We start from the raw sequence: 25,213 nt of genomic DNA on the forward strand, positions 1-25,213 counted from the left end.
GTAAAAGATAGGGGGCATCCACATCAACGTGCACGTTGATTTCTTCCGGGATCAAAGGTTGGAGGATTTCCGTGGCTTTTGCCGAGATCGTTTGAGTGACTTGTCAACTGCTTTCTAGGCCATGGACATAGTTTTAACCGGCTAAAATATTAGCTTTGTTTTATATTGGTGACGGTTCACAAACTTTCTGAGACAGATAATCTGAGGCTAAAACGGTAAGTACTTAAATTAGCTCGCTTTTACTCTTGACTATAAATTAGCCTGGCTAGCTTAGCTTATTGGCTAGCATTGATTCCGAAAACCAACTGCTTTGCTAACATAAATGGGTTGGGCCATCACTTTTCCGTCAGAGGCCCACAATGTAGCTTCAGTAGCTAGTTAGCTACATTAAAATGAATGGGCTTCGCATTGTGGCTTGTCTCATGTAAGGTATAGACAATTTTTCAGAGCTGACATTTTTAGCATAAACTGTTACGTTTTCCAACAAGTCAGTAAGCAGGTCACATATTTTACGTCAGGGCAACTTGTCGGGAAAATATGGCTAGTATTAGCTTGTGTAGCTAACGAGCTTGATTGTGAGTTGGTTAGCTGAGTTGTACTATTTCCACTCAAATCTTGACAAATCAACCTTACTAAACATGACGTTTTACTGTTTACATAGTTTGTTGTTTTCTTGACTACGTGCTATTCGTATTATTAACTCGTTGGTTTTTTAAATGCGGGCGGTAGGTGTCATTAGCCACCCATCTTGGTCAACTTGGTTGACGTTATCTAGCAATAGAGCTAAGCGTATATTGATAATTTAACGTTTTTAAATAACCTTTGGATACATATGAAGAAATTGTAATTGAATTGTCATCTTGTTTTTGAACCAGTTGCCGACGTTGTTTAACGTCAAGGCTATCTGATAATCTTTCAATGATTGAACATACTCCGTTAGCAGGGTAGCAATATTTTAGCTAGCGTACGTTCATTACAATGTTTATAGCAGCCTTGCCTTTGTTACTATTTGTTGTTGATTATAAACGTGTGTTGGTCCATTCAGAACAATTTTTAATTTGTGTTGTGGTGATTGTCATTATGCCAAAGCGGCCACGTTATTTACGAGTTATTTACCACTGGAATGACTCAGTTGACTTTTAACGTTGTAGCTATTTGCTTCCTCTTTTGATGCTTCCTAAGGGCTTTCCCGAGCTAAACCAACTTCCTCTTGGACTGCTCTCATTAATGTTGAATCTGTGATATTGTTGTTGTGTTTAGATGTTTTTATTGTGTAATTCCAAGGGTGTGTTATTCTGTAGAACGTCTCCAAAGAAAGCAGTCTATTGTCATCGGTCGAGTATCTCTAGCGTACCTTCAAAGGGTTGCAAGGCATGTTACACAGGTTCAGCATAGCTGATCAGACCAATATGTTAGTAAATATGGTCGCTGATTGCATAAGGTACTCTTCCTATTAAGTATTTGTCACAGTTCGTGGCGGCTGTGTTTTGTGCATGGAATGGCAAACCTTTATACCGTCAACCCAAGCCTTTTGAATCGAAATTGTACCGCCGATTGAAAATACTCATTCATCATAACTGCCCTGTAATGGCTTTTATCACAATTTATGTCGTGGTAATAGAAAATGTCAGTCTTATTGTTTATGCAACCAAATTTTTTTTAATTTTTTTTCAGGAGTAAATTTGAGTCATTACAGTCAAGTACAGTACACACAATCCTTATAGATTACATCAGAGTGAGATGGCATCGTTGCTGTTTCACTGTCTTTCTCATTTCACATACACTATAGTATCCCATGCCATGAGCGAGTAGCTTAATGCTACAAGGCAATACAATTGGTACTAATTAATGATCTATTCTTCCTTTCAGTTGTTAGGCGTGCATTAATGCATTAGACTAGGGTTATAATAAAGGAGGACTGGTCTTTGAACCTGCTTTTTGCTATGTGAGATTATATTACCCAGTTATTGTAACAGTAATGAGTTTTCCTTTGTTCTGATTTGTGATCAGGGCAGTGACATTGAGCAGCCCTGTCTGAATGTGGAGCAAATGTAGCACATTCCTCATGCCCATGGCATGTTCGCAGGGAGCCATTGCAGGCATCTTGACCAGGGCTGATTGTAAGTCATGCAGGCTCAGTTTGAGAGAAGTAAGGGCAGGTTAGCTTTTGCACAGATACAAGGATACAAGGAAGCATATTGTCACATGCATATAGTTACTGGATGTAAGAAATGCAGTGGGGGGGGTAAAAAGAGCAGTAGAAGAGGGGTTTAGTAGATTAAGTGGCAAGGGCTGCATAAGAAGGTGGGGGGGGGGGGGGGGCACCAACAAGGAGCACCCAAGAGCAACAGGGGCAAGGAAAAACTCCCTTACCAAGGAAGAAACCTTGGGCAGATCCACGGCTCAAGGGGCTAACCCAACTGCCAGGGGTCTTGGTGTGTGTGTTGGGGGGATGACAAGGGAGGTGGGATAGTGTGCTGTGTATGTGGGGAGAGGGCAGTGTGCAATATGTATGTTGGAGAAGCTTCCTCATGAGACAATGTGCTGTGTATTGGAGAGGGGGGGGGGCAGTGTGCTGTAAGTATGGTGAAGGGACTTACTATTGCAAGCAGAGTACTGTATGTATGATGTATGTGAGTGATGACAGTGAAGATGTGTGTGTGGGCGGGAGGGGAGTGGAGCAGTGACTGTGTGTGTGGGTAGGTGGGGGCAGTGTGCTGTATGTAGAGGATGTGTGTTGAAGAAGATCCTAAAGACAATGTGCTGTGTATGTAGGGAGGGGGGGGGGGGCAGTGTGCAGCAAGTATGTAGAGGAGGCTTACTGTAGCAAGCAGTGTGCTGTATGTATGTGAGGTGATCACTGATGACAGTGATGATGTAAGTGTGTGTGTGTTGGGGATGGGGGTGGGGGGGCAGAAAGGCTAGGCAATCAAGAACATGGGTAGATGGATGGAGGAGAAATCAAAAATAATAAATAAAAAGTTCTATGGAGATGTGCAAAAGTTGGAGAAAGTCAGATATGTGTGTGTGTGTGTGTGTGTGTTTGTGTGTGTGTGTGTGTGTTTTGACGTGTGATGAAATAAGAAAATAAATAAAAGGTCTGTAGCATAGGGAGAGGGATGTAAAAGTGCTAAAAGTGTGTGTTTGTGTGTGTGTGTGGGAGGGGGGGGGGTCATGAGTGCTGACGAGTGAATGAGTGCAAAGTCAGTATAGTGTGAGTTCAGAGTTGGGAAATGTTTGAGAGTGCTGAGGAGTGAATGTGTGCAAAGTCAGTATAGTGTGAGTTCAGAGTTCGGATGGCCTGGGGAGAAAAACTTCTCCTGAGTCTCTCAGTTCTGGCTTTGTGACTCAACTCAATTCAATGAAACAAGAGGACTATCATGGACGTCCTGATCTATCGGGTATCAGGTGTTTTGGATGAGTTGCTTGCTGTTTAAAAAAAAAAAAAAAAAGGCGGTTATGTTGCCTCTCAGGACAAGCTGGTTTCACTTTCTGATTGAGATGAATACGTGTTTTTCATATCTTTTGAGAAGTTGTTCTTTTTCAATTTGGGAACAGTTTATTCTGCTTCAGGGGTGGTGTTCATGTGCAGTTTTGGCTTTAAACCTTTGGGGTTTAGTTTTATGTTTTGCATTTTGTTTAAATGTCAGATTAAGCACAGACTAGAAAAGAAATCTACAGCGATCTTTTAGCTTAAGTGTTCAATATGACCTATTTCTTTTGTGGTCTTACCAGGTTGCCAGACCTGGTTGAGGCTTGTTGGCCGGTTGATGCATAGAGTAAAGAGGGTGAAACTTGAAGAAGAAGAAGAAACCGAAGGTCGTTGGAAAAGGTAAGCCAAGAGAAACCACGGACTGTAGCAGACTACACACAGCCTTCACAGCCAGTGCCCTGCTGGAAGTATTAAAATGAAACAAAACAAGCAAGTGTTAAGAGGAAGAATTTGTCAGCAAGACTTAATATCCTTATGTATAGCACTGGTCTCACTGTTGATATGATGGCCTATGTTTATACTCCTCACAGCTAACATACACATTACTTCCCGTATATAATGTGTTTCCCCATTTTTCTAATAATATTTAGACGTTTAATACAACACATTGCTTTTTATTTTGGGTTAAAGTTCTGTATTTTACTAAAGTATAAGCCACAAAGCATCATTTCCCAGTTGCTACTGTTTTAGGGGCATAGTGGGACTGTGGGACTGGGGCTTTTTTGCCCATGGCTGCTGTGTTTTAAACCCTGGTCCGCACCTAACGGACAGTGTCCTTGTGCATTTCAGCATTGCAGCGGTCAGGATGAGCGGGGCTGACGAGCTCTCAGACAGCACGGAGGTGGTGGAGATGGAGGACGTGCCCTCCCAGTTCTTTGTGGAGAAGCACTCGTGGGACGGCCTGCGCGAAATCATCCACAACAGCCGCAAGTACTCGGGGGTGATCATCAACAAGGCGCCGCACGACTTCCAGTTTGTGCTGAGACACGACGAGTCGGGCCCCCACTCACACCGCCTCTACTACCTCGGTGAGTCCTCTCCCCGCACGCAGTCGCAAAAGAAGAGAGAAATCAGCTCCTCTTCACCAGCGCTGTCTGTAACCTGGGGCTATTATGTCTTTGAATTGGGTTGTGTTTTTCCTGTCGTGCTGCTACTACCATTGTGATTGTGACACAGATGTCAACATAACCATAATTTTACACGGCACTCTACAAATGTTTGGGCAGGATGTCTGTGTTTTTGCTCCCTGGAAAAATAAAGTATCATAGTATTGAAAACGGCAAAACATCTTGCATTGGAAAGGTGGATATTGTTTTGATATTCGCTGTTCATGCTGTTTTCCATCTAGTGATACTAGTCATACTGCTACTTCTGATTATGGGGTAGTTAGTACCATTGGAGTTGAGTTTCTGTGTAATGGCATTTGCAGAGTAGGAAAAGTCCTACCACATATCTGTGGCAACCATTCACTTCCACCAGCTGATTCTAATTAGCACAACTCTTCAGCCAGGTAGAGCACCTGTGTTAGGTGCACAGGTAGAACCAATTCATGGGTTTCATCAGGTCCCTTTCCACAGGTGTATAAAATCAAGCACCTAGATTATGAATACAGACTGCATGGTGCTTGATTAATACACCTGTGGAAAGGGACCTGATGAAACCCATGAATACATGGTTGGACTTTTACTTTCTGAATCCACTTCTGGGTATTTGTATCACAGTTATCAGATGATTCCAGAGCTTTGTGAGGAGCTGCTTAATTTTAATCCCACGCCCACTCGCTCTATCTGGTACTGTGCTTAGCTTCTTCCAGAAATAAGTGAACTGTGAGCACCTTTGTGTTTGTGAGTTTTACTGACACACACTCGCACAGAGGTCTTGTCTTTATTCCTCAATTTCAACTTGATTACAGCTGCCCACTCACATCAATGAAATGTATGTCAGTTGCTGTTAAATATGATGCCTTGTGACTAAGGCTGAACGATTAATTGCATTTGCGATAATATTGTGTTTTGGTCAAACGCAAACAATTTTCTAACCGCAAAGACTGTGTTTACACTCTGATCACGCATTGGCCCCTGTGCGTGCATTATGAAATGTCACTAAAGCACTTACCAGCGCAACTATAATTGCCTTCTTCAAAGTGCAGTCACCCTAACCTGAATATCTATCTCTGACTTTGCATGGGGATAGTCACCACCACTAGATGGGTTTAAGAGCGGTCAATATCTCCTGCAGGGATGCTGCATTGAAGTTTGTTCAACCTGTCAGTTGGAACGCATTCATACTTAGTTATAGTAGTGGTTATCATGGAAATTCTCTTCTTCTATCTAACTTCAGTCTGACAGATAGCAGAGCCCCGGCTCCTTACTTTCCAGAGCTGAGATGCTGGGTCTCGATTACATACACTTTGTCCCCTTGAAATTATAAGGTTCTATCTATGTTCTGAGATATTGAGCTTCAAAGTCTTAGAATTCTATAGAATTATACTGATAAGCGAAACAAATCTCTTTAGATATAATGTTCAAAAATGCATACAACTACAAGAAACACCTCACCTTCTTAAGTTGTCACAGAATAAGAATATGTCAATAACTCAAAATTGACAGTATTACTTAAAGTTACACTATGCAAGATTTTTGTGACTCTAGAGGGAGTGCTACAGTCGCCGAAAATACCTAAACCTGCATAGTGTGCCTTTTAAGGATGCATGTCTCGGCCAAAACACTTGCCATGATATTGTTCAGCTAATGGTCTTTGCATTGTAATGTGTGACTTGTTCATCTTCATTCCGAATGACTATCTTTATTTTTTCTTCATTAGGAATGCCCTATGGAAGCAGGGAAAACTCGTTACTATACTCAGAAATTCCAAAGAAGATTAGAAAAGAAGCCCTCTTGGTGTTGTCCTGGAAGCAGATGCTAGATCACTTTCAGGTATGTGCCCTTCTCTGACTCTGGACCGCGTCTCCCATGGCAGCCAAACATACTGTAACTGAAAGGGGCGTAACCACGCAGCAGAGCTGTTTGCACTCTTTCATTTATGGTGCCTTGGCTGTTTATGTGTGGGGCCTCTATCCTAGATGTGCAAAAGTGGCTTAACTCTTTAACTGCCACGGAATTCTAGAATACTGCACCCCCTCACTGCCAGAACAACATTCTAAATCCCCCAAAAATCTGCTGGATATTGTCAAACTGTGTATAAAGTACCTGTTTTCTGGTTTTACACTACTTTTTGATAGCTACAGTCAAATAACAAAGGATGTTACACCACTGCCTCTATTTAGGGCTCCAAAAAACATTGTGAATGTCATTGTGGTTATTACAAACAGCAGTTGCACAATACAATTTGTAATATGTACTAATGAATTATCACCTCAAAAACACACACAATAGATAATATTCATAGGAAGATATGTAATTTAATCAATTAATAATATATTATTACATACTCTAAATATTCACACATATCATTACATCATTAACAAATGATTGAGTAGCAAACTTATAACATACAACGTGACAAACGGTAGGCGGTTTCAATTCAGATAAATCAGGTAGTCTAACAAACAGTGACATGTTAATCATGTAGTACCATGCATGTCATTATTTATGCTGTTCCTTTGCAATTAAATTCAGGTCCAGAAAGGTTTAGAATGACTAAACATAAACACCCCTGTAGTAAAATTGAACAATAAATATGAATAATAAGTTATTTTTGCTAATTGAGGGGCAGCCGTGGCCTACTGGTTAGCGCTTCGAACTAACCGGAGGGTTGCCGGTTCGAATCCCGACCAGTAGGAACGGCTGAAGTGCCCTTGAGAAAGGTGTGTGCTTCACCTCACTGTATGTTCACTGTGTGCTGAGTGTGTTTCACTAATTCACGGATTGGGATAAATGCAGAGACCAAATTTCCCTCACGGGATCAAAAGAGTATATATACTATTGGTGGTATTGGTGACAAACCAAGATACTTTGCACATGACAATTTGCAGATCATAAAAGAAAAAATGTCCACCTGCTGGGGTGGTTTTTTTTACTGCAAACAGTAAAGGACTGACATAGGTTAAGTTCTTGTGAGCACACTAACAGCAGAGACCAGTGTTGTGCCCGGGGAGCAACCTATATGTGGCCACAATACTCATGTTCTCTGTGATTAATTTCCTATTTTGCCTTTGAAAACACATTGGATTAGATCCATGTTTCATTTGAGTACACAGCTAGAAGTAATAACTGTTGAAGTGAACAAAAAAGAACTCTGAACATCTTTTGGAAACTAGTGGACTGCTAGCCAGCTACTATAGCCAGTTCAAGTTTTGTATAGATTTCTAAAAATGAACAGTAAAACCTCTACACTGGTAGAGATTTGAACAAACAATAAATATCAGTTCAAGTTTTGTATGAATTTCTAAAAATGAACAGTAAAACCTCTACACTGGTAGAGATTTGAACAAATAAACAATATCAGTTCAAGTTTTGTATAGATTTCTAAAAATGAACAGTAAAACCTCTGCACTGGTAGAGATTTGAACAAACAATATCAGTTCAAGTTTTGTATAGATTTCTAAAAACGAACAGCAAAACCTCCACACTGGTAGAGATTTGAACAAACAAACAATAAATATCAGTTCAAGTTTTGTATAGATTTCTAAAAATGAACAGTAAAACCTCTACACTGGTAGAGATTTGAACAAATAAACAATATCAGTTCAAGTTTTGTATAGATTTCTAAAAATGAACAGTAAAACCTCTGCACTGGTAGAGATTTGAACAAACAATATCAGTTCAAGTTTTGTATAGATTTCTAAAAACGAACAGCAAAACCTCCACACTGGTAGAGATTTGAACAAACAAACAATAAATATCAGTTCAAGTTTTGTATAGATTTCTAAAAATGAACAGTAAAACCTCCACACTGGTAGAGATTTGAACAAACAAACAGTAAATATCAGTTCAAGTTTTGTATAGATTTTTAAAAATGAACAGTAAAACCTCCACACTGGTAGAGATTTGAACAAACAAACAGTAAATATCAGTTCAAGTTTTGTATAGATTTCTAAAAATGAACAGTAAAACCTCCACACTGGTAGAGATTTGAACAAACAAACAGTAAATATCAGTTCAAGTTTTGTATAGATTTCTAAAAATGAACAGTAAAACCTCCACACTGGTAGAGATTTGAACAAACTAACAGTAAATATCAGTTCAAGTTTTGTATAGATTTCTAAAAATGAACAGTAAAACCTCCACACTGGTAGAGATTTGAACAAATAAACAATATCAGTTCAAGTTTTGTATAGATTTCTAAAAATGAACAGTAACTGATTGGAAGAACTAATCATTTGAACTGATTGAAAGAACTGATCATTTGAACTGATTGAAAGAACTGATCATTTGAACTGATTGAAAGAACTGATCCTTTGAACTAATTGAAAGAAGGCTGATTTAACTGATTGAAAGTGCTCCTAGACGACCTGGTAGTGGTGGATGTCTGAGATGGACGATTCTGTAAAAGAAAAAAAAACTATATTTAGAGAAGAAAATTCAAACAAAATGGAACATTTTGGCAATTGTCTACATTTATAGTTATTAGCAGTGTAATTTAACGTGCATAAATAACTTTTATATAATCAATAGTAGTAATTATTACGTTGTATGAAACAAGGAAAATGCATATCAACATGTGCATATTAAAATTAATGTAATTTACCAGATACTAGCAGATACGCATACTAGATAGCCTACTATAATAAGCAAACAACATCTCACCAGTGTTTGTACACAAGCTTTGTATGGTACATCTCAAAGCAGTCAGTAGGGCACAGTGCAGGGTGGTCTGGACAGGTCTTGCAGAAGAAAGGTGTCTGCTTCCTCCCTCTTCGTGCGTCATCTGGATTGCGCTTCCGCGTGGAACAGACTTTGCAGTCCGGACGCGATTTCTCGTTTTGTCCGAGAAAGTGTCGACCAGTTAGACGCACGGGCACTAACGGTGTGCTGATTGGCCTGGCAGGTGGAGTGAGCTCAATTTGCCTCCGTCTCAGTAGCCCCTTCACCACAAGCTCGCGGAATCCAGCAGACTGCATTGTATTGCCACTTTCTTTGTGCAAGATGTAGGCATTCACAAGTGCGACCTCTCGTATGTGATGGAACAACCGATGGTACCACTTCATTGCACGGTGTTGGTAGCTGTAATAGGAGCATAGCTGGTCTCCGCGATCTACCCCTCCCATAAAGCGGTTGTAGTCCTCCACGCTCTTTGGCTTGCGCAAAGTTCTGTAGCCATCCGGCCCTTTGCTACGCACTCGTTTGGTGATAACGAGATTGTCGTGCACTGTGGAGAGGACGGTGACTGTACCAGCATCACGAAAAGACGCAGTTAAAAGTGGACGTTTTTCAAAAAACACAGGGGGATCTGAAGGCCGCAATTTCAGACCATGGAGTTGAGGGGGCATGCCTTTCCTGTTCACACGAACAGTTCCACAAGCGCCGGTGTTTTGCCGGTGGAGCTCTTGGAAAAGAGCGGGTGAGGTGTAGTAGCTGTCAGTATAGAGACTGTGTCCCTTCCCCAAAAGCTTGGCTTCCCTTAGCAAGCCAACAACTGAACTATGGCCAATACCCAGACAGCGATCGTAGTTGAAGGCCCCTCCAGTGTATACGTGCCACAGGTACGTGTAATTACTTGTCGCGTCTGATAGGACAAAATTCTTCAGACCAAACCGGTGTCTTTTATTTGGCACGTACTGACGAAAAAACACCCTTCCACGAAATGAAACCATGGATTCATCAATGGAGAGGTGTTCGTGGGGGTAGTACTCGCTCTGAAAACTCTTCAGGACTAGATCCATGAGTGGGCGGATTTTAAAAAGTGGATCATAACCCAGCTGACCTCTCTCCAACCTCAGAGAGTTGTCATTGAAGTGGATGCAGGAGGACAAGAGCTGAAAGCGGTTGCGTGTCATTACACGGGCGAAATTTGGTGTCAAGCCCAGTGAACTTTGGGTGCTCCAGTAATCAGCGATTTGAGGCTTTCTAGTCAGACCCATGCTGATCTGAATGGCCAAAAACGCCTCCATCTCAGAGCGATCAGTGGGTTTATAGTCACGTAAACGGGAGTGACTCGCTAGCTCGGTGGAAGCTAACGCCTCAGCATAGCGGTTTGTCTCAGCCACCATGAGATCTATCGCACAATCGCTAAAAAAGGCTTTAAAAAAAAGGTATGGATCACTACAATCCCAAACTCTCTGCGGACCAGGTCGTGGGTTTGTGTTCACAAAAGGGATCCTCCCATCAGATCGCTTCCTCTCCCCCTCAGTGGCCACCGTCTTGCCTGTCACATCTAGCCACTCCCGCGGGGCGTCTCCCTCACCACAGCCAGTGAAGTCGCCGGCCTCGGTGAAGTCGCCGGCCGCTCCTCCTTCTTCGACTCCCTCCTCGTCCTCCCCTGGACCACACAGGACCCCCTCCAAGTCCTCCTCTCCAAATCCGAAAAACTCCTCATCGCTGTCACTGTCCCAGTTGAAATTAAAACTCTCCTCCATGGTCGTAAATTCACGGTACCGCAATCGCAAACTCTCTCTGTGTGCTAGCTAGATAGCTTGATATTTAGCTGATGCTAATTTGTTTCTTGAAGTTTGTGAATGACGTAATTAGCATATTTGTGAAATATTAACCAATCGTGATCTGTCTAGAACATGTTTACTATCATATCAACATAGCAACAGCACAGTAACGATGTTTTAATTGGCTACATGTTTGCGCGGCAATGATGATGCTCCTTGGGCGCACATATGCACCCTTGGCATTCTAGAACACACTCATTGTGGGCGCATATATGCACCGTTGGCAGTAAACGGGTTAAAACACTTCAGTTTACTCATAGCAAAAATAACCCCTATACCCATTGATATATGCTCAGTTATGAACATGGAAAAATACTGTAGCTGCTGAATTTGTCCTCAATCTCAACTGTCATAACAGTTGGTGACTGAATTAGAAAAAATACAAAATACCATATAGGTCTTGGTTTTTGGTAGTATAAAGCACTTCAGTCAGTGGGTGGTTCTATGTGTTAACAAGGACTCAAGACCAACATTTCACACTTTTGGCATTGGTGCAACTACACTCTACAGATGGTTATACCTGCATCAGTCTTATCCTATCCAAGCAGTGTTTAAGTTCATCAGGCATGAACATGAATTTGATGCTATTTCTAGCATTTAAGCGTTTTTTTTAATTGGGCTCATTTTTGCTGCAGTTAACAACCCAAAACAGGAAATGACTAATGGCTAAAGGGCATGCCTCACATAAATTAGGTTGGGCTAGCACTTCCTGTTAGTCAAGGATTTTAACAACTGTAAATCAGCTCTCATTTCCTCTGTGTTATGCAGGAATCACTTAAGCAGTGTACCAAAGTGTACCAGTTTCACTAGTCACACTGCTTTCTGATTCTGTAAGACCAAATTCACTCCCACTTGATGATAGTGGCTTATTGCATCACAGTTTGGAGCTCTGGTTTATGCATTGCCATGGTTACTGTTTGTAAAAATACCCCTGCGGGTGTCTTTGGTGCCCCCTACAGGCCACTCCTCACCAGGGCGTATACTCGCGGGAGGAGGAGCTGCTGAGGGAGAGGAAGCGACTGGGGGTCTTCGGCATCACCTCATACGACTATCATGCGCAGAGCGGCCTCTTTCTGTTCCAGGCCAACAACAGCCTTTTCTACTGTCGCGACGGGGGACACAACGGTTTCATTGTGAGTGCACAGCAGGCCTGGACCTGCAAAACCACACACCACACACACTACACAAAACACACATGCACATACATCCACCGTCCTTCAAGACAGTGTTTTCAAGATGGTGTTTTGTCTTGGCTTTGCTTTAGTTCCTTAGAGACTTCTTACACACAAACAATTTAGTTTGTTTCTATTTTGAGGCCATGTTTTGTTCAGGGTGTTCAGAGAGATGAAGCTGTGCAGCAGGTGTATGTTTCTCTATTCTATAACACAAACCATTCTTTGTGTTAAAATGATGTTGTCAGTCACAGCTGATGTCTTATAGAAAAGATATTTGCAAGGCAATTATGGTTATCATTCTACACTGCTCAAAAAAATTAAGGGAACACTGTTTCATAGGAGTATAGCATCAAGTCAATCACACTTGTGGGATATTGATCTGGCATGTTATGTAACAGAGGTGGTTGTGAATCAGTTTCAGTTCTGTACCCATTTCTGGGAGCAGATCCCCAGGACACCATCCACTGTCTCATTTGGAGTTTCCCCCTATGTCGTCAAGCATGTGAGGGCCATACAAACTACTGAGTACCATTTTGAGTTGGTGCGATGAAATTTATGGCAAAATGGACTAGCCTGCTGCATCATTTTTTTCACTTTGATTTTTTGGGGGTCTTTAAATTCAGCCCTCTCTGTAGGTTGATCATTTTCATTTCCAAAAAATGATGTGGCATCCCTTCGTTCCTAACACATTACCCAGTCCATATCAGTATAGATATCCAGCATGATGTTTTTTCACATTGAGATCTGATGTGTTTTCAAAGTGTTCTTTTAATTCTTTTGAGCAGTGTATTTAGATAGCTATATTCCTTTTGACTCTTGCATTACCTTGTCAGTCCTCAGAGTACCTCAGTACCAAGGCCAAAAGTTAATGAGATGATGTGGTAGTCTGGTTAGTTGAAAAGTGTTTGTGATATACTCTACAGGGTTCCCCCATGAAGCCAGTGGAAATCAAGACCCAGTGCTCAGGGACCCGCATGGACCCCAAAATCTGTCCGGGGGACCCCACCTTCATGGCCTTCATCAACAACAGTGACCTGTGGGTGGCCAGTGTTGAAACGAGCGAGGAGCGGCGACTCACCTTCTGCCATAAAGGTCAGTAATTGGCCAGAGAGAGGAAAAGGCTTGATCTCTGTGCTCTGATGTCTATTGGAAAAATTTAATGGATGAGGGGCCACATACACAAGTATTGCTTGAACGTTTGAGAAATATCTAAAGCTACCTGGGACCTGGTCAGACTTGTTTTTGACTCCAAATGCGCAAGCATGGCGACGTTGTAAATTTGAGTTGTAAGTTGTAAATCTATGAGTTTTTGGGTTTGGGATTAGATTTTCAGTGATGCTGTTCAATTGGCCACTCCTTCATCCTCAGCCAAGCTATTCCTGTGTTGTGTGTGGACACAAACAACCCCCCCATCATGTATTACATCAGCTCTGGCTCAGATGTTTGTCCTTAATAAAGCAACCTCATTGATCACAGGGCTGAATAATGTCAAGGAGGATCCAAAGTCTGCTGGCGTGGCCACATTTGTGATCCAGGAGGAGTTTGACCGCTTCACAGGATACTGGTGGTCTCCAGTTGCCACTGAAGGTATGTGTTAAGGAGACATGGGGTGATCAACTCTAATCTGCATGGACGCTCTCCTGAACTATTCATGACACTGTGAATTCCCATATCCTTCAACACTGTGATTAGGGATAGTCTGATATGTTCTCACTGTGCTAATGAATTGTGAACATTCTAATCTACGGACCAATGGAAAAGCTTAAAATAGTCTGGAGTGCAATTCTGACAGCAAATTTTCCAAGATAAATATAGGAGGTGAATGAAAAATATGAATATGAATTGAGATGATTGAACTAAACTCTTTTGAAGTAAAAATTAAAGCATTATATAAATGTGGGTCAAGGTTTTTGGTTTGTGATTTTGGAGAATGCAAGAAATAGTGACAGTCTGGTCATGACACAGCAAGTGGTGTTGCTTGTTGGTCTACCAGCAGGTGGAGCTCAATGTTTTCCGAAATGATCTAGTAGGGGAAGAATGTACCCCACCTCTCACATCTCTCCCTCCCTCCTCGTCTTGTAGATGCCGATGGAGGCAAGATCCTGCAGCTGCTCTATGAAGAGGTGGACGAGTCCGAGGTGGAGATCATCCACGTGCCGTCCCCCGCCCTGGAGGAGCGCAAGGCCGACGTCTACAGATACCCGCGCACAGGTCAGCCACCAGCCCATCCAACCAGACTCAGTCAGCAGTTATTTATGGATACCGCTACCGGTGGTCAAACGAGTGCTGTGCTCCGTTCAGGATCTTAATAAACATATGTTTATTCTGTTTCCCGCTCCCCCAGGTAGTAAAAACCCCCAGATCACCCTCAAGCTGGCCGAGATCAGGACTGACCACCTGGGCCGAGTGAGTGGTTCTTCCCATCCTCTCCCAACTCTAGTGGCGTTTAGGCCTAGTCCTAGACTACAAGCAAGCATTAGGCCTAGTCCTAGACTACAAGCAAGCATTAGGCCTAGTCCTAGACTACAAGCTTTTTTGCAATGGAGATTTTTATTGAAGTTTTATTTTAGTCAAGGACAAGGCTTAGTCTATGCACAGGAAACCAGGGGTTTAAGGGTTTAGCTTGTGTTTATGCCTGTACCTGTTTTGCCTGGATCTTTGTCTGTAAACCCTGATATGACGACCTGCTATGAAGAGCAGATTAGAAGCCTAGTTCTCTGCTGCATGGCACTGTGTGATCACAGGTGTACATATCTCCTCTCGAGAGGCTGGATGTGAACTCCATCTTACTGAGCTATTTGTCTGTTTCCCACAGATCATTAGCACTCAGGAGAAAGAGCTAGTTCTACCCTTCTCAACACTTTTCCCCAAAGTGGAATACATCGCTCGAGCCGGCTGGACCAAAGACGGCAAATAGTAAGATCTCATTAAGCTTAGTGTGTAGCAGTGTTTCGTATAGTTCATTTTAGTTTGTGCACTTTGTAGTTGAAAGCTGATATATTGTTATTTTTTCACTTAGCAATGTGTTGCCCTAGACTGGTTAGATGGTCGAGCCATTTTAGAATGAAAGCTGTTCTCCGTTTCCTTTGTCTGACCACCACCCCCCTCTCTTTCCAGTGCGTGGGCGGTGTTCCTGGACCGCAGTCAGCAGCACCTGCAGATGGTGCTACTGCCGCCAGCCCTCTTCATCCCCGTCAGTGACGACCAATCCCAGTGGAAGGAGCGTGCCGAGGCCGTGCCCGAGGGCGTCCACCCCTACATTGTCTACGAAGAGACAACGGACATCTGGATCAATGTGAGCACGGCAGCTCCTTATCTCAACCCTACTCTTCCCTCCTGTGGGGGATTATAAATGGCTCTGTTGCAGGATTTCTCTGTCCTCCCTTTAGGAAGAACACACTTTATTGTGTTGGGTCAGCTCAAGCACAAGCCCACCAATTTGAAGCAGTGTTGTAGATCACCTGCCGGGCTTTCAGTCTTCTGACACACAGGAGTTCGAAACCATGCTGTGCTGTCAGAGTAACCATGACAACAAAAGCAAGAAGTCGAGTAGTACATAGAGAGGGTGGCAATGATTAAGGTCACAGTAGTATTAGAGGGAATTTATGTAACTTTGCCTGAGATCTGAAGCAAACAAACCGTAGTAGACTTCAAAGCTGAACAGGAAGAGATGGGAATCGCCTGTGATGGGAGAGGGAGACTTGGCATAAAGCAGCCTGCTGTTTTTCTCCTGCTAACTCCCTCATAAGGTCACCAAAGATGGGGAAGGTTCAGGAGCTGGGCTAAGACATTAGAATCATAAGGTTATGATGGTTGAAAAATACATTGAGGCTATAAATGCTCCTTATATCACTGAGTCGACAGAGTTGTAAAGCACATGTCTAGTGGATTTGACATGATGTACTGGATTGGACCGGAAACATTAAGAAATCTTGTGTGGTTATTGGATTTAGAGTGGGTGGGTTCTTGACTGCTCAGTATAAATTGCCCTACAGATTGTGCTGTCTTTAAGAGCCTATGTGATCTAGTGGTGTGCTTTACTACTTACACCTCATGTCAGCAATGGGTTTACCTCACAGCCTTGACATTGAGGTTATTGACTCACTCCTTAGGACCTCAAGGTCACAACCCTTGTTAACCCACTTTATCCCCGCCTTCGCCCTCTGCTCTCCTGACAGGTCCATGACATCTTTTACCCTTTCATCCAAACGAGTGATGACGAGTTCACTTTCCTCTGGGTCAACGAGTCCAAGACAGGCTTTTGTCATCTGTACAAGATCACCACCCAGCTGCAGCAGGGCAGCTACCAGTGGGCTAAGGACTATGCCCACTCCGACGGTGAGGCCGATAAGCATGCCATGTGGAAAGCCTTTTAGTGTGTCCACAGATGCCTCAGTGTAATTGGACAGCATTCACATTTTGTGATTAACAGTAAAAGAATGATGAATGTTCAACATTCAAACAAATAGAATCTTCTAGAAGAAATTATGTCATACAACCTTTTGGGAAATTTGGGATTTACTCTGCAGGGCCATTGAAGCCCATTTCCTAAAACATGGGCACGTAAATACAACGGGCACGCTAATCTGGCATGGATGTGTATTTCTTTGGAAACAACTGCATTTAAAACCTTCGTTTATAACATTGGTACTCTTTTGAAACGATTTGGTAAGGGGCAATTCCACGCAAAACTGTCACGTCCATAACGCCAGCTAAATACTGTGGCATTGTGTTGACGTTGTGGATGTGACTGTGTTAATATACCAATTTAAGTTTAATTTCACTGCTAGTTACGCCCCTGCTGGAAGTTGTAAGTCAATGAACCTGTACAACCTGTGAAGGTCTGGGTGTTCCCAGGCTAGTTTGCTTATGGAGTTGTAGCTGCTTGCTGTAAGGTTTCTCTCTTTGTGTTTTTGTAGATGACTTCAAGTGCTCCGTCAAGGAAGAAGTGACACTAACCAGTGGGGAGTGGGAGGTTTTAGCTAGGCACGGATCCAAGGTAACGCAACAGCTTAATGGTTGAAGGCTAATGACGCACACCAATATAACTGTGGTGGGAATGGTGCAGTTTCACATTTTACATTTATTTGTTCCTCTCTGCCCTTTTTTCTTTCTTTCTTTCTTTCTCTCTCGCTCTCTCTCTCTCTCTCCCCCCTTCTCTAGATCTGGGTGAATGAGGCAACCAAGCTGGTGTATTTCCAGGGCACCAAGGACACTCCCCTGGAGCACCATCTCTATGTGGTGAGCTATGACTCACCAGGGGAGATCTTTCGTATCACCAAACCCGGCTTCTCCCACAGCTGTTCCGTCAGTCAGGTCAGTGTGCTGCACTGGAGTCCACACTGCACATGCTGGACGTGCACACGTGCGTCCAAGGGAGACACACACACACACACACATACACACACAAACACACACTGAACACTTATGTGAACACCCACCTGCATAATCATGCTTCCTGTAACCACAAACATGCCTCACCAAGACACACGCACCCATGTTTTTGGGAAACCATTTACACTCGTATTTATACTTTATGCAATCAAGGAACATTGACGCCATTCAAACAGTAATGCTCCTTATACAGATGAATCACTGGTGTGTTTTTTGCTTTCTCTTTCTCTCACGCCCCCTCTTTCGTTCTCTCTCTCTCTCTCTCTCTCTCTCTCTCTCTGCAGACGTTTGACATGTTTGTCAGCCATTACAGTAACGTGAGCACCCCTCCCTGTGTGCATGTCTATAAGCTGATGGGCTCCGAGAGTGACCCCATACACAAGGAGCCGGAGTTCTGGGCCAGCATGATGGAGGCCTCCAGTGAGTTAGCCGAGCACTCGCTCACAAGCTGCCTAGTACCTGGATCTCTGCCCTTGCTTGCCTTTTTCTCTCATGAATCTACAAGGATGTCAGTGATGAGACAAAGGGCATTTAATGCCGTGTCACTTTTTTGGCCTGGGGTGAAAAGCATTGTTTACTAAAGTTTTGTAAATACAAGTGTTTGTTATATTTATCTGTCTGCCTTTAGATACTTGTGAAGATCAGACATAAGTGTCTCTCCTCATAAATCACAAGGGCTTTCTGCATCCCTACAGGTTGCCCGGCGGATTACGTTGCACCAGAGATTTTTAACTTCCCTGCAAAGTCAGGGTTTGACCTTTATGGAATGTTGTACAAGCCACACAATCTGATACCTGGCCGGAAACATCCCACAATTCTGTTTGTCTACGGAGGACCCCAGGTTTGTGGTCTTTGTGTTATTCTTTTCTTTTATGTGGCTCCTCTAAATATCAGACTCCACTAAATGTTAAATATAATGCAGGTGGTGCTCAGTTATGACCTGCTTTGTATAATTAATTAACTGTAGCTTTTGCAGTGTTAGAACTGTTCGTATTGTGTTTAATTTGTGCACCATGTACATGGTCTGGTTTGGCCTGCATTGTTGATCAAAGTACAAGGAATGGCTGTGTGTGCTGACACTGTACTTCCACTTTCAGGTGCAGTTAGTGAATAACTCCTATAAGGGTGTGAAGTACCTCCGTCTCAACACCCTGGCGTCTCTAGGCTATGCAGTGGTGGTCATAGACGGCCGGGGGTCGTGTCAACGGGGCCTCAAGTTTGAGGGAGCACTGAAGAACAAGATGGTGAGTGGCCTTTGCGTTACTGGTTGCATAATGTCTACCTGGTGACTGGGGTGCAGATGAATTACTGAATAGTGGTCAGACACTCTTATCCTGACTAGTGGTCAGAACATTGCCAAAACACTTGGCAGGGCACTTTCTGCGTTTCAGACTGTGGCACTGGGAGCATTTCCAACCCTAACAGGTGACCGGTGTATGAGAGAGCCTTCTTTGAAACGTTGTCAAGATCTATGCTAAAAAATGACTCAGACTATTGTGATCTAGACAAATTAAGTATTAGGTTTAGCAATCTACTTTCAGTATCACTTTCAAGTTCAACTTTATGATAAGAATGTGAACACACACACAGACACACACACACACACAGACACCAAGGGTATGTGGTAAAATTGATCACATTTGTGAAGTTCATTACTGGCAGTGATTATGTGCATTTGCTCTCTGTGTCTTAACTGGGCTAAAATAATTTCCCCTTTATCGGAGTGAGACCCAAGGGCAGTATAGGGTAACTCCAAATCCCCGTGGAATGGAATGTCTCCAGGCCTGAAGTGCTGGTCTGGGGTCAGGTTGCACTGCTGTAGGAGCTCGGGTCAGGAATGGGGCCTGGAAACATGACCCCTGATCAGAAGATAAGGGCAGACAAGGAGATGTTATGATTAGTTTATGTTGACCCTAGACGTAACAAGATTTTAAAGATACATGGACCGAAAGATTTATTGTAATTTACTTGAAGGACTAATTGTGTGTGTGTGTGTGTGTCTCTTTGTTCCTGTGTCCTTTCTCATCAGGGCCAAGTGGAGATTGAGGACCAGGTGGAGGGCCTGGAGTATGTGGCGGAGAAGTATAAGTTTTTAGATATGAGTCGCGTGGCCATCCACGGCTGGTCCTACGGTGGCTTCCTCTCCCTCATGGGTCTCATCCACCGGCCCAACGTCTTCAAGGTCAGTGGAGCCCACACTCCCAGTCTCTGTGTTAGCCCAAAGCCTATAGACATGCTCCCATCAAATGCTACCTATTGACTTTTCCCTCAAGCAGCCTCACTAGTGGCCTGTGTTCTTGGCAGTACAGCATTTTAGCACTGTCAAGAAATAAAGAAAAACAAAATAAACAAACAAAAATTTTCTAGAGCTGAATGAAGGGTGCCAATTCCACTGTTCTCTACTAGGTGGCGATAGCGGGTGCACCTGTGACTGTGTGGATGGCGTATGACACAGGCTACACTGAGCGCTACATGGATGTGCCTGAGAACAACCAGCAGGGCTACGAGGCCGGATCCGTGGCCCTGCACGTGGATAAGCTGCCCAACGAGTGAGTTGCAGCACCTGGGGCAACACACACACACACACACTCTCACACACACACATACACATTTGCTCCGCACATAATTCACTTCATCCTATTGTGTGGTTCATATACTTAATGTAGTTCGTGTTTAGACGGTCCATGTATCTTCATGGATCACACATTCTTACCAGTGACCTACACCTATTTCCATGAGTCCCATTGTTTTTGCATACATTACACAACGCCCCCAATCCATGCCATGCATTCACTGAGCACCCACTCTGCATAAACAAGGCTCATTTATGCCATCCTTACACCAAAAGACTTTGTAAAGATTTGAAAAAGATTTTTGAAAGACTACAGTCTCAGACCCTCTCACATCTAAAGACAAGTCATAGAGTCAAGGATTAAAGTTCTCCGTCATAGGACGGATTTCCGTCAATTTGATTTTAGAAATGTCATATTTGAGATCGATGCAGATCCGATGAGAAAAAAAAAGGAGGGGGGGGGGGGCTGTCACCTTTGCTTTTCCTTTTTTAAGGCAACTACAAATATTAGGTAAATGTTTAAAGACCTAATGTTCTTGAGAACTTTCTGTGTCTCAATCCGTGACCGCTCAAGACGATACCTCCTATACGGCCTACGTCAGCCATGAGTTTCGCTTTTTATGTTGTAGCTACACACTTGTCTCGGGCGTTTGCTTAAAAAAAAGAACACGTATGGAGGACTATAACGGTCTAAAAGTTGGATTATAGTGACACAATCGAGACAGCTGATGAGGTTGGCCAATCCGTTTAACTTTTTTGGATATGATATTGTGAGCTCTATGTGCGAATTCGGAGGCTGTGTTCTTTCCGTGCATCAATGTAGACACTTACTATCGCGAACTCTTGTCAGGGGAGGTCATTCATTTTGGGTGTCACCTATGACTTGAACAGATAGCCTGCTATGCCACCCGATGTAGGCTACTATTATTGTTACAGTTTTTAATCAATGCAACTTAACATTATGTGTAAAGCGACGCAATATAAACCGTAGCCTATGCAATTTATTATCCCGTCTGTTATGACATACAACAATGTTTTTCACAATTTGCGAGGAAGGTTTTGACTGAGCGTGTCGAGTAAGGGGGTCAGTCGTGTTTGTGACGCACAGACAGCCTTGTAGCCTATTTTGCTTAGGCCTCACTTTTAACGACAATAGGTTGTGAGTGTATGTTGACAAAAAATAACCATACAATTAAAATAGTCAACTTAAAACTTTGCTATAAAATATTATTAATTTATAGCACAAAACCATAACCAGTGGGCCTACCAGAACCTCGCATATTAGCGTCATGATTTGTGTGCGTCTATTTGGCAAGGCCACTAGCTGTCATGGATGCGTTGTTGCTAAAGGAAGGCAGGTGTCAAAAGTTAAAAAATAAATGCAGATGGGCAGCTGTTGGAAACGGGGGAGAACTAACAAGCCATGGTGTAAAGAAATTAAAGTGCCAGGAGTTTGCTTTTGCGCGGTTCGCTGCAAGAAAATTGTTTATGGATGCAATAGGAAAACGTTTTAGCACGCCACCAATCAGAAGACCGCCATAAGGTTAACGTTCGTGCACTTCAGGACATCTTCCCTACCTGGTGCAACTAGCCACCACGACAGAGGTAGGCTACGTTTATCTATGGCTGACCGTTTTTACGTTTAGAAAGTAGGCTACGCATGTTCTTTCATAGCGCAACACGACCTGTCCTTAACCATATCGCAACCTCTTGTCAACCTTATACAATCTGTTGCTGAAGACAAAAGCGCCGTCTCCAGATTGTCGTTACAAATGCGCAGACCTCCTGCATGAGCACACACAGTATTGCTGCTCATTGGAAAACTGAGTTGTCTGTAAAACTCAAAATTACCATGTTATCATTAAATGCGGATGAGGCAACAAATGGAAATATGAACAATATCTAGAATGTTCTGATTTGTTACTTTGATGAGGAAATGGGAAGTCTTGCAAACTTGATTTTATAGATTTTACTTGGTGTTGAATTGCAAGAAAAAAATCTCCCCTTTAAACACTTTTGGCCTGAAGTAATTAAATAAGAGTGTGTTAAAGCCTTTCTACAATATTGCTGCAGTAGAAAAGAACAGCAATGGCTAATCAGCAATGGTCAGGGATGGTACTAAAATATATTTTTGTTCATCAGGAAAACTCAATCTCAATCAAGAACACTCTCAATTCGCCTTATTCACATGGCGGCCATTGGCGGCTAAAACGAGGCTACAGGGTACACAAACCATAGGATTGTTATGTTCTATGCATTCACCTGTAGGTGGCATTAATTATATAGTAAGTGTACCCTGTAGCCTCGTTTTGGTTTAAACAATGGCCGCTGTGTGAATAAGGCGAATACTCCCTTTACTTTGCTGTTTGCATCTTTTTGTACATTAAAAACCAATAGGTCGCGACCGCAAAAGGGGTGCTATCTCTATAGGTAGATATGAACAACGTATGACTTATGGCCTGAAAAAAGTTCAGTCAAACGATTTTTTTTCACTTTAATCCCTGCATAGAGTTTAAGTCACAGACTGATTGATTTTGCAACGACTTGGGATCTTGCAGGGTCACTATTTACAAGACTGCAACTAGATTCCTTTAAATGATTTCCCATCATGCACTATATCAACAGGAACTCAAACAATGGCCTACTCATGTCAGTCATATGTTTGTGTTTCTGCAGTATTGTTTCATGTATGACCTCCCTAGCCAATATAGAGTTGTTCTGTCACATGGAATAGCTGACAAAACATCTAACTAACTAACAATGGAATAGCTAACAAATAATCATATAGGCTACATCTGTCGCCTACTTTGCCCCTTCCTGTTTGGTGTTAGGTCACTATTGTTTTTTTTATTATTGTTCACGTCACTATTTGCATGAGCCACGGTCATGCTTGATATTGTTGTAACGTCAAGACTGGGAAAAGACCGACTCGGACTGACTTAAAACCGCTAAGATTGGCACCGTACACTAAACGATTTAGTTGACGCGCCGCGACTCGAGTAAAACTCCCATGTTTTCATTCCAACTTTGAAAATTTAGTTGCCAACTGTGAAATCGCTCAAAAAATTGTATGGTGTAAAGCCGGCATTAGTTGTCAGTGTGAAAATAATTCTTCTGCTCTCCTTTCTCACCCAGGCCAAATCGGTTGCTCATTTTACATGGATTCCTTGATGAGAATGTGCACTTTTTCCACACCAACTTCCTGGTGTCTCAGCTAATCCGAGCTGGCAAGCCATATCAGCTGCAGGTGAGACTCCTTCCACAGGTCCAGAAGATCACAGGCCACATTTAAACATATTTCTGTTAAGACTTAAGCTTCCTAAATACATTTCTGACTTCCAGAAATTCTATTTATTTATTTATTTATTTATTTAATTATTTATTTATTTATTTATTTGATAACTACATTTTTGAAATATGAAAAGTCATTTTTGACTTTTTGGGGCAGGCCTATTATGGTCACCATCAACAGTGTAGTCGTATAGTATATGCTGTACTCAAAATGACACCAGCAAACTCACCCAGTGACTTGATTGTAGAACTCCTTCTCCTGCCATACAGTACTTTGACCAGGCTTTGCCGTGTGCTTGCAGATCTATCCTAACGAGAGGCACAGCATCCGCTGCCCCGAGTCAGGAGAGCACTACGAGATCATGCTGCTCCACTTCCTGCAGCAGCACCTCTGATGGTGCTCCCACTGACGCCCCTGCCGGGCCCCACTGCTGGGTTTTGGGACTGACGCTCCCCTGCTCCTCCCGCTCCCCCCTGCACCCATCCCACTTTATCCCTCACCCCTTATCCCACCTATACCCAGAATCATCTCTAATCTCTATGCCATCTTGAAATGGCTGTACATGCACCCAGTCCTAGTCCCACACTCCCACCCCACCACCCCACGTCTTATTCCTTTGGCTTTGCCAGGAAGTGAACACATCTCCATGCCCACAGGAAGTGAACACATCATGCCCGGGTGTAAAACCAGCACCCCACTCTCAGTCCTCAGCCCCCACACCCAACAACTCCCACTGCGCTCGCTTACGCCTCCTTCAGACTTCAGAGGGGGGGTCTTAATTCCGGTCCGGAACAGCATATACTGCTTTGTCTCTCCCCCATGGTGTGAAACCAGCATCTCAAGAATGCCTGCGCCCATACCGAGCCAGACTGACGCTGCAGCGTCACACGCGAGAACTGTGTGAAGGTGCCTGGGTCGGAAGGAAGAAAAAGAAACAAAACAAGGAGAAAAAAAACGCAAAAGTTTAGAAAACAAAAAGGACGCGCACAAGTGGAAATGGAACCTGTTTAGCTTGCTAGCCTATCAACATATTGCATTTGAGTTTTTTGGATTTTGTTTGTTTTTTCGTGCCACATCTAGTCTTTTTTTCTCTTTGTTGTCTCTCTTTTTCTCCTCTGAGGATCCAATTTAATTTGCCAAACGTGATTTCATTGTTTTTTTGTTCATGTTTTCCGTCAGTGGCTTACAACAGCACACAATTGAACACAAGAAGTCTCCCACCCCTCCTACACACACACACACACACACACACACACACACACACACACACACACACACACACACACACACTCTGACCCACTCACACTTAAGCACACAAACAAACACAGTTGCACTTATCTCTGAGATTGGCTGTTAAGTCATACTTACACCATTGGCTTTTTCTGCCCCTCCTTCGGAGCTATGCTTTTGTGCAACATGGATTGACATGGTGTTCTTTTATCTCTCTCTATCTGTCTCTCTGTCTCTCAGCCAATCTCTCGGCTCTTGCTTGAAGACACCCCTTTTCCTTCCACTACTACCTGCAATCCGTATTTTAAGTGTGTATTATTAAAAAGAAAATATTTTTATGAATTCTTATTCTTTTATAATGAGTGTAAAATGTAGCAACTCATTAAAGGACTGCAAATTCTTGCTGTCTGAACTAATTGTCGAGGAACTATTGCTACTT

The 25,213-nt window shown here is 42.9% G+C and overlaps 1 protein-coding gene across 1 annotated transcript; it reads left to right on the top strand.

The window, feature by feature from the left end:
• Positions 1-46: 46 nt before the first annotated feature.
• On the top strand, positions 47-25,190 carry dpp9 (dipeptidyl-peptidase 9). The gene is made up of 21 exons (XM_076278385.1): positions 47-215; positions 3,736-3,832; positions 4,283-4,521; positions 6,317-6,429; positions 12,071-12,244; positions 13,210-13,378; positions 13,763-13,873; positions 14,369-14,497; positions 14,631-14,692; positions 15,102-15,202; positions 15,404-15,581; positions 16,465-16,624; positions 17,206-17,285; positions 17,450-17,602; positions 17,965-18,100; positions 18,376-18,521; positions 18,778-18,924; positions 19,710-19,862; positions 20,087-20,229; positions 23,388-23,499; positions 23,846-25,190. The coding sequence occupies exons 2-21, from the start codon at positions 3,771-3,773 to the stop codon at positions 23,936-23,938; spliced, it is 2,661 nt and encodes an 886-aa protein (XP_076134500.1). The 5' UTR covers positions 47-215; positions 3,736-3,770; the 3' UTR covers positions 23,939-25,190.
• The last annotated feature ends 23 nt before the right edge of the window (positions 25,191-25,213 follow it).

Source organism: Alosa pseudoharengus, unplaced genomic scaffold, assembly GCF_046254945.1.
Source record: "Alosa pseudoharengus isolate Yale_2024_CS ecotype anadromous, Long Island Sound unplaced genomic scaffold, YU_APseudo_1.1 YU_APseudo_1.1_scf_11, whole genome shotgun sequence".
NCBI lineage: Eukaryota > Metazoa > Chordata > Actinopteri > Clupeiformes > Clupeidae > Alosa > Alosa pseudoharengus.

What these genes read in the sequence shown, in the direction of transcription:
- dpp9 (XM_076278385.1), top strand. Translation starts at nt 3,771, where the DNA reads ATGCATAGAGTAAAGAGGGTGAAACTTGAAGAAGAAGAAGAAACCGAA. An exon ending in GGACTATGCCCACTCCGACG is followed by an intron (nt 16,625 to 17,205) that starts GTGAGGCCGATA and finishes GTGTTTTTGTAG; the next exon opens with ATGACTTCAAGTGCTCCGTC. An exon ending in ACAGCTGTTCCGTCAGTCAG is followed by an intron (nt 17,603 to 17,964) that starts GTCAGTGTGCTG and finishes CTCTCTCTGCAG; the next exon opens with ACGTTTGACATGTTTGTCAG.